Below are 10,124 nucleotides of genomic sequence, written 5' to 3'. Positions count from 1 at the left end.
TGCCTATTTGAGGAAAATGCACCATGCCTATGCACACTCTTCACCCTGTCCACAGTCTGCTTCCACAAACGCACACTCATGCACATCCAAACTGAAATGAACCTTGCCCTGTGACAGGTTGAGTGGTTCGAAGCGCCACTTCTGTAAAAATAATACACTCCAAGCACAAATGTAATATGGTCACTCGTGCATTCCTGTGGTTAATTTCTTGTTCAACCGGTGAATCACTGAAGGAAGTTAACATGGAAAGAACATAAAAAGTAATGGAAATAATACATTGGATATAAAATATGATAAAACTGCTTGAGTCCCAGGTCTTATCCTAAACCACCCTGGCATACGTCCATCAAATAAGATTTCAGTAATGTGGCTCCTATTTGTGGTCTCATACAAGTGTTCGATCATACAATCACGTATATGAGTGGGAGGAAAACCCATAAGAAAAAAATGTGTGCAAATATATATCAGAAGTCATGGACAGTAAAGTTGTGATTTAAAGAAAATCAATAACCGTGTGGAAGAGAAGGAATAACTAGTTAATTATGTGCTGGTAGTAGTATCCAAATCACTGTCGTGAGTCCGGTTTGAACTCCAATAGTGATTTGGATACTCCTACCGCCACATAATTAATGAGCTATTCTTCAATGCTCCTTTGAGCTGGAGAGCAAATTTCTGTTTAAAGATGACGGACTCAGAATTTGTTGCAAAAGGCAGTAAACCCAAACGATTATTCTTGGTGCCTTCCTATATGTCTGACGATGACCTAAGTGGACCAGGGGCTCGGAGTAATTTTCAAAGACCAGTTGTTCCTGCAAGTGCATTAAAGTGGCACACAAAGCCTCGGAGTAGATCGCCATCACCACCAGTTAGCTGGTTGAATTTGGCGGATGTTTTGCAAGAACAAGAGTCCAAGCACTTTAAGATCCCAGCCACCAGGGGGCAGCATATCAACCCACTCACTGAGTTTAATGCTGTTCTTAGAGAAATGTGCACGGAAATGCAGAACTCCGCAAACAGTTCCAAAGCCTGACGACTGACTGCTTTACAGTCCACCTCCTCCTCAACCTCCAAGCACATACAGCAATGATTAAGGTGGAAGTGATCAATCCTCAATCAGAAGTCAACCGAACACTCCAGCCCACCCACAGCTGCCATATCAGACATGCCGTTAATACCGAAACGAACTCTGCGCTGTGAGGTGGACGTGCTAACCAGTCGGACTCGGCACCGTACCGCCCTTCAGCTATACTTAAAAAAAGAGAGGAAAATTATAATTAAAAGTACTTTACATCGGCACGTGATCACTTCATAATTATTCTACTTTAAAATGTTTTGCCAAATTTGAAAAGCAAAAAAATCAAAAATTAATATGAAATTCCATAGCTCACATACAGTTTATCGCGAAAATGACCATCGGTTCCCAATCATCACAGCAACCTTTCTGAAGCTGTTTTAAAGTCATGTTGACTCATATTGCAGCGTTACGGACCCGTTCTCCTTGTGTGGGGAAAATACTATTAAAGACATTCTGCAAAAATCTCACATGGTGGCAGTGTGGCTTTATGAAACCTCAAAAGCAATTAAAACAACTCAATTAGAGTGCAGTGTTTGTATCTCGAAATCATTCCATCACCAAATTAAGTTTGTGGTTCTGTTTTTTGACAAATGTCAATACTAATGGTGCTTCAACCAACAAAATGATGAATGACTGCCTGTCAAGATCATATCACTATTAAATTGGTGCCCTTTTTTAATACCAGTATACCTGGTTTATTATATACACATTTGTATCGGAAGTTGTTCATATTATTTGGCAGGCATTGTTGTTGAATGTGGAATGTGAACCCGACCATTTTCACCCATTAGCATTTGAACTCTAAATTGTATCACTTAATAACATTATGGACATTCAAAATTCGAACGGCAAACACAAGACTATGAAACATTGCCACCTACTTATTCATTCATCCATTATGTATAACACTTGTCCTTGAGCCTATCACTGCTCAACCAGTTGACTTTGGGCCACAGGGTGATACTTGGTACGTTTCTACAAACGATGCTCCAATCAACCCAATTTGCATGTTTTTGGAATGAGTCGAACGACTGTAAAACGGATTTACTTCCCACCAGTGCAGCGCGCTGCCTGTATTTAGTTAGCATATATTTTCATTTGCAGCCTGGTGTGAATAAGGATTGTCTGTCTCTTTATGACTCCCGTAATTGACTGGCGACCAGTCAAAGGTGTCACCACATCAACCTTTAGCACAAAGTTAGCTGGGATAGACTCTAATGACCCAACTAAATTATAGATATGTGCTAAAGCAATCAAGCACATTAGCATATTTGTGTCCTGAAAACCAGACGACTGTCTGATGATATCTTAGCTGTATGTTATCTTACTGGAAAAAAAACAGCCTTGAGGCCAGCCCTGGCGGTTGTGATTTTCTGATGATGACGGCCGCTGTGCTCTGTGGGACCTACAAAGCAGCAGAAATGCTTCTGTGCCCTTCTGAAGACCCGTGCCTTGAGATAATTCTGTCTTGGAGCTCTACAGACAATTCTTTTGACTTCATGCTTGGTTCGTGGGCTGACGTACAGTCACCGGTGGGACCTTATATTCTGCAAAGGGGTGAGTCAAACTTTCCAATTAACTGAATCTGATTTCAATTAAGATGTAGAAACAATGATAAAGGAGTTCATTAAAGGGGAAGTTAATACCCCCCCTCACCCCCCCAATTCTTTGCAATAAAATGTTACATGCGTCTTAATTCACTAGCCCTAAACATGGCATTCTGATTAATACTGCATTTGCGGAATATGAGTTAAGTAGGAAAATCCAGGAGTTTTTAGCAATCTCAGCGGGCGGCCATTTTGTTACTTCTGTCGACTGAAAATGACATCACAGTTGCTCAGGTAATGACCAATCATGTGGCACACATGTTTTCTGAATCTGACCCATAAATTCTCATTAGCTGAGCCTGAGCAACACTGATGTCATTTTCAGTCGACAGAAGTGACAAAACCGACGCCCCCTAAGATGGCTAAAAACGTGTGGCTTTTACTACCGGTATTTAACAAATTTTACACAATGCAATATCAGTCAGACTACCATGTTTCGACGAGTGAGCCTGCATAGGACATATTCTTGAAAATAAAATTTTTGGGTCAAGCAACTATTTTAAGTAACTGTACCTACCTAATATTGTGAATGCTAAGGTTCTAGCATGACAATTCTGGATTGTTTTGGATTCTGTCCAATTATAAAACTCCTTTGAAGACACATTTTTTTATTCTTTAGCTTTCGACTCAACTGTCGCTGTTCTGCTGTTCATCTGGTATCTATTGTTTATGCGTATTAATTTTTGTTCCTATTTCTCTTTGATTTATATTACACCATATGCAAAGTGCTTTGTTAGAGCTCCAGCTGTTGTGAAATGCGCTCTATAAATAAAGTTGTATTGCATTGTATTTTTAGCATTTCCCAAACCAAAGAACCACTAGAAAATATAGGCAGCAAATGCAGAAAAAATATTCTTTGAAATACATTTTTATTCATGAGAATCTGACAGTGAATAGTTGTAAATGGTTTGAGTACACTTTGTAAAATTAGCGGACTAAGACATGAAGCAATTGAAGATAAAGGAATATTGAAACTTCATCCATTAAAAAAAATTAACAACAAAAAGTACATTCAAGAGTGATTGAGAAAATGTTAAGGTGAACCACAAGTCAAGTGTTTGGCTCATTGTAGACAGGGGAAAAACACAGTAGTTGATTTACACTGGATTTCTGCTCCAGACTCAAGCACTTCCAACTCAGCAACCAACATGCGGCTTGGCATCGAAATGCCACATTCTGCCTTGAACACAATTGAAAGCATTTACTTGAGCTTTCAGGTCAAGGGTGCTTTTACACCTGCAGTTTGCTTTCTCAGGTCAGTCATCTTGTAAACAATTTAGGTTTGGCTCGTGTATTCACACAGTAAACGTTCAAACGTCTCCCTCTTCTTTTATGCTCCTGAATGTAAGACAAATGTAACCTGAAACAAGGTTAACTGTTTGGGCTTGCAACAAGAGTTTTGATTAAAATGAACTAATTGGCTCTCAGTGTAAAAGCACCCAACCAACTGCCAATAGAAATTGTATTCATACATGATTCCATTTCACATTTGCTTGAGTGAGAGTACATGTTAAAGAAATGTAATAGCTTATATCAGTGCGGTTTACAGTGATTGAGAGATGTGGTGGTGGGCAGCACACAGCTTCCCGCACATGTCCAACACGTCCATGTGCAGTCGCAGTTCGCCTTGGTTGTGGTGTGACTGCAGTTAACTTGTTTTGTCTGTCGCGACACATGCAAAACATGCATTGCAGAAAGGAGACACGTGCACTGCCTGCTACTGTCAAGCATGACCACCTAGGATTTGCATATCAAAATTAAAAAGACGTGGTGACAATAATACAGAAGCACAACATGACTAATTACTGCAATACAAGGTTGCTGACTGATGTCAGGTGTTTATTGTAGTTCACTGCGGGCGCTGTTTTTTTTTATTTTTTATGTGTGTGCCACCAGATAAGATACACAACCCTGCTCAATATGAATATCACAATAGAGAAAAACAGCAATAGCAGTATCCAACCTTTTCTGTGCTCTATACCACCTGGAGACCTTTAATACAATCTCATATACTGTATTCTATCATTTGAAAAGTAAATAATATTAAATATGACAAAAGCATGTGCACTTAGCCATGTCTTAAAACAGAACAATTGGTGGTGAGTTAATTCCCATAGTTGACTTTCATTCTAAACATTTTCCCTTTAAAGAAGGATTCATTGATTGAGTCGTCTAGTGGACTATTTGTTGTTCCTTCTCATGTTTATACTGTCCCAAGATGTTAATGTCAAACAGAAAATTGCACTCATCATGTGACACTTTGATCAAAATCCTCTCTTGGCCCTGTTAACGTCACACTTGATGTGTGCAACTGTAATCGGCGATGGGCGTATTAATCAATCGAATTTTGCAATTGAATGTTTGGAGATGGAGTCTTGAAGAAACTGAGGCAAAATCAAGTATGAGTGATATTCTGTTCAGCACAACACTTCTAAACTTAAAAAGGGGTTTAGAACACACCCAAAAATTATTCCATTACTTTAATAACTAATTTTAAAAATCCTAGTAATGTTGACGTAATATAATGTTTTTACATGTACTAGTCATATTCAATGTTAAGTTAAGCAACAATTAGTAACAACAGAAATCGTTTAATTCCTTCTCATCAAGTATTGTGAATGACACACTGACACCTTAGCTGTTTACTATATTTTGTATATAAATTAAAAAGAAAACAAAAAAAATATTTACTAAAGCTTAACTGCTAAATGTTGACTTTTCAAGGCACAGATTCCCGGGTTAAAATGGAGGCAACAATATTGTGACGATAACCACCATTTTCTGTCAAGTAGTGATGCAAATGCAGAAACAAACTGCAGCTGTGCTTGCTGACAGTTATCAGTCAGCAACAAGCAGGCTGGCAGCCCTTCAATCATCTGTGCCAGATACTGCCCAAGCAGAAATTCCCTTTAAACTCCACTTATGAGATTTTGACAAACGTAAAAGGGTGAAATGTGAAGAACGGCAGCATCAGTGTCTGGGACATTAACATTTAACCCGTTATTTATTGATTGACTCTTAATGTATTAGACAATCATTGATTAGTTAATCATTAAGAATTCTGTTATGTGGAATTGATTGCTGATAAAAAGGGAATGCACCATTTGGTCGGGCCCAAAAGAGGTGCTAACATGGCTCAGGCCTCCTTTGCAGCACAAATATCAATAAAAAGAAACTGAGATATAAACAAGCGTTCAGAACATTCACTGAATACTCTCACATCCCTTGATTGCAATGTCTCACGCAGATTTGTGAAAGAGAATCAAGTGGTTTGGTATAACTTGCAGAACCAGAATACTCCTTTTATGTGTTTTGAAAACTGACTGTATTGCTTTCTGTAGTTTTATTGTTGATGTTTCCAATGATTTAGTGTATCATTGTGAATTCCTCTATTAATGTCCTGAATTTCCCTTCTGGGGCTCATTATATGCAGGGCAGGGCAATTGAGCCTTTTTTGACAGTCAGTCCCCCACCCATTGGCCGCAATCTTGGTCGTGTTCCGGCCTCAACCTTCTGGCCTTAAAAATTGTCGGCCTTGCCATAAAAAAAAAGTGTCTATGCATGACGCCACCACGGGAGAGATGCTAGGAACAAAGGTTTATTTAAACATAGCTGGCTAAGCTACTATTCAAATCCACTTACCTTATTATCAGTTTATTACGGTCTTATTTGTCTAATTATTTTTATTTGTCTCATTCTTCTTTCTTTTTCTTCACAAACGTGCCCAATTCAAGTAAGTATGCAAAATTGGTGTTATAGGGGTTTGGGTATTACCCCCCCAAATTGTAACGGTATGCCCCATTAGCAGGCGGGAGGCACGGGTGATGTGATGTCAGAATATGGAACTATAGGAACGCTTGAGCACACACGGCTGTCTCGCATCTCTTCAAACACAACCTCTTGGTAGTGGCGCTTTTGACACGTTCGGGGGCAAGTTTTGTCGTTTGCTCATTACGGCTGGACTAAAATCAACCTTTGACCTTTTTTAATCTAACCCTTTTTTAAAATTTGTCACCCTCCGACCCATAAATGGGCATCTGGCCGGACCGTTACATCCCGTGGATGGACTGCCCAGTTCTGATTATATGTTTATCTTATCTTAAAACAGGGGTAATAAAATGTCAACCTTCCCTCAATATCGCTAAATGTAAGGTCTCCGATGTGAATTATTTTCTCAAACATTTTGACATGTGACTGGATAGTCATTGCTGATTGTATTTGAAACTCAAGCAGGATTCCCGCAGAACTATTCCAATAGGAAGCATGAATAACAAGGGGGCGGGCACCGAGATTTCAACATCTAATAGTCAATCACCATGAAGTGAGTGTAACTTCATTTGAATGTGGTCCACTTCCCTTCTACTACTGTCTTGAAAGCGCACATTCATTACGGCTCCAAACCATTCGGAAGAGGTAGAATGCTGACAACATGCAAGCTGGCAGAGTGCTGTGACACGCTAAACAGAATGCACGCGGAATGAATGAATGATCTGTTTGTCCTGCACAAATGTGGCCACATTGTCTATCGTGCTGTGCTGGATGACGTGCTCAATATGAAAAGTGAAAGCACGCGCATGAAACGACTCAAGCTAAAGCTATTGATACAATGCTAAAAATCTGTACAATATTTAAATACTGTATATACAGAAATAAACAAATATTACTGTTTGTCATAATAACGCTGCGTATATCCGAGTGGCCAAGTAACATCTATTAATCGGAAGCAGTAACAAATAAAGGCAACACTAAATCGGCTCTGATGGTGGTACTTGCAGCATGTTTGACGTTCCTTCGATTGCTGATAGTAGCAGATGAGCCTGGTGTTATTGCGCGATTTTAGAAACTCAGGCCAAACCAGCAAACGGTATACAGTACACCACTTGTTCTTAAGCACAAGATGCAATGTTGCTTCACAGATGCAATGAGAGGACCTTAGCGTGTTATGGTCAAACCCAACCAGCGGTCACGTGAGACTGCGTACCTGATGGTGTCGGATCTGAATGTTACAGAAACTGCAGCCTTTTTCACTTCTCATGGTCACCAACAGTACTGCTTAGGCTTTTTTAGCCTATTTTCCAAGTAGAGTATTCATCATGCCTTAATTTAATCTTCAGCGTGGAACTCTTGATTTTTATTTTTTATTTGGTGGGGTGGCAGTTAAAAGCATGCCAATTTCTGTCATACTACATGCCGCTGCCTTCCAAGCAGACGGCACAGTTGGGTTCCCAGCCAGCTCCCTGACCCCGCATGTGGCATGGAAAACAACTAATGAAGGTGGCTGTGGTGATGTCTGAGGGCAGGTGCCGAACAACAACTACATTTGGTGAGAGTTGAAAAAAAATCCAAATCCAGTGTCAACTAAACCGAAATGTTGTAATTCAGAAGACAACAACCTTTATGAATACCTGTACGTTTCTCGTTTCTGCTTCTTTCACATAAAGCTATTTTGCAGAGCACATACCAGAGGTACATTCAGAGCATCGGCATTATTTTCAACGCACACCATGTTTGTATTTTTTTGTCTTTGTCATCGTCTAGCGAATACGAGATCAAGCGTTAACAGTACATTTAAATGGGCCGTTATAATGCCACCATTGGATAAATGGTTGAAGTGATTGGAATGATTTAATCGTATACTATCCAAAAAGTGTCTAAGCCTTAATTTAGAATATTTGAAACATTCTACTAGTTGTGTGCATGTGCATGTAAGCTGTGCCGTTTCCAATTAGCACTGTGCCTCCTTCCTTAATGGCTGAGGAAGTCAATACTGGCCTTGACTGTGCGCCCGGTGGACACGTCCACCGCCATGGCCCGAATCTCGGTGTCACCAAACTGCATGAGCGTCTGGATCTCGCGGCGTGGCGCTGTGCTTTCCGTGCCACTGACATCCAAGCGAAGTGAGCCGCATTTTTTGACGCCAGACTCGCTGATGAAGCCCACGCTCTCCTTCTCGGCGCAGTAGACGTGGATGACAATGACCTGCTGCGAGGGCTTGGCCGGCGTGTAGCTACGTTTGACCATCTCGCCAAGCGCTACTGACTGGTCGGTGGCGATGAAGGTGTCAAAGACGTCGGTGCACCAGCGCGTTCCGTCCTTCACCAGCAGCTTCTCGGGAGGATGCTTGCCCTCTACAAAGCGGTTGAGGACACCGACACCATATGTAAGTGGCGAGCGGCGGACTTTGATGATGCTGGGGTCCAAACCGAACAGCACGGCGCCTTTCAGGATCGTGAGGCCGACATCGTGGGGGATGATAATGCGACTGCGGCCCTGCAACATGTTCTGAACGGCCTGCTGTAGCAGAGCTGATTCGGCGAAACCTCCCACGAGGAAAAGGAACTTGATGTCGCTCACCTCAGGTTTTTCAAAGAGCTCATCTACAGGGGAACAAAAAAAAAAAAAAATCAAATTCATTTATAAAGCTCACAGTATCAGTATACAAACCCTTTTAGATCAGAACAAAACATTACACCTATCGCACAATATTAACTCTTTTGAAACTCTCCAAAATAAACTGTTGTTTTTTTAAACACATTACAACAGAGGATAACGAGAAATTCACCCAAAAAATCGTCACATTTCTCTAAGGGTAAACAAATACAAATGGACAAAGTAATGCAAATCTGTCAAATGTTCTGCCTGTAATTGTTATCTTTACTGTGTCAAGCAGCCAATTATATCTTGTTCAATATATATTTTTTAAATAAATCAGCTAATTAATCGGTGAACAAAATTTTATTCTGCCAAATATTGGCATTGCCACTGGCCTCAACAAATCCCTATCAGTAGGACCATGGTTTCAACTTTGTCAAACAGGTATTTGTTGTTAGCTTGGCATGGTGATTACAAGGAGGAAACAGCTTACATAACGACTATCTGTATTTATTTTGTAAAGAAAAATTAAATGGATTTTTTTCATCCACCCACACATCATGTTTACATTATCAGTTGCTTTGAGGTTAAAAGAAAAACATATTTTGTAAAAATCTTTTGTAAGAACAAAGACTTGAATTGCCTTCTTCGTATGCACTGTAAATAGGTACTTGTGCGACATTTGAAAGTCTCTCTCAATCTTCAAGGTACTTTAGAATGCAGCCTCATTCTCAAGTTTATTCAATATTGAGGGAACATGCTGCCAAAGTGACGGCTCGTTCTGATAAAGCATCAGGGCCAACTTTCATTTTTTTTTTAAGTTTGAAGGATAACGTTTTTATTTCTTTACATTTAATATGAATTGCATACCTTTGATATAAATTGAAACAGATATTGTTCAATAACTTGAATAAATTGACTGTCAAAACAGTCTTGCTGAATGAAGCACCATGCAAGCTGATGATGGTGTTGAGCTGGTATTGACAAAAGGATTACAAATCTAAAAAGCAAGTCATATTATCGCTACATTGACATAATAATTACAGATAAAATACGGATTTATCACTTTT

General features: G+C 39.9%; 1 protein-coding gene across 7 annotated transcripts in view; it reads right to left on the bottom strand.

Annotated features, from left to right (window-relative positions):
* Window positions 1-3,532: 3,532 nt before the first annotated feature.
* The window catches only part of hspa12a (heat shock protein family A (Hsp70) member 12A), a 50,109-nt gene continuing 43,517 nt past the window's right edge, over window positions 3,533-10,124 (bottom strand). For all 7 annotated transcript variants that reach the window (XM_088304502.1, XM_088304503.1, XM_088304506.1 and 4 more), the window contains one exon: window positions 3,533-9,059. In XM_088304502.1, coding sequence (XP_088160628.1) covers window positions 8,428-9,059 — 632 coding nt within the window. In that variant the 3' untranslated portion in view covers window positions 3,533-8,427. The remainder of the gene's footprint in view (window positions 9,060-10,124) is intronic.

The sequence above is a fragment of the Idiotropiscis lumnitzeri genome, chromosome 9 (genome assembly GCF_059441095.1).
Source record: "Idiotropiscis lumnitzeri isolate Australia: NSW breed Sydney's pygmy pipehorse chromosome 9, RoL_Ilum_1.0, whole genome shotgun sequence".
Taxonomy (NCBI): domain Eukaryota; kingdom Metazoa; phylum Chordata; class Actinopteri; order Syngnathiformes; family Syngnathidae; genus Idiotropiscis; species Idiotropiscis lumnitzeri.
This window is presented reverse-complemented; position numbering and strand designations above follow the sequence as displayed.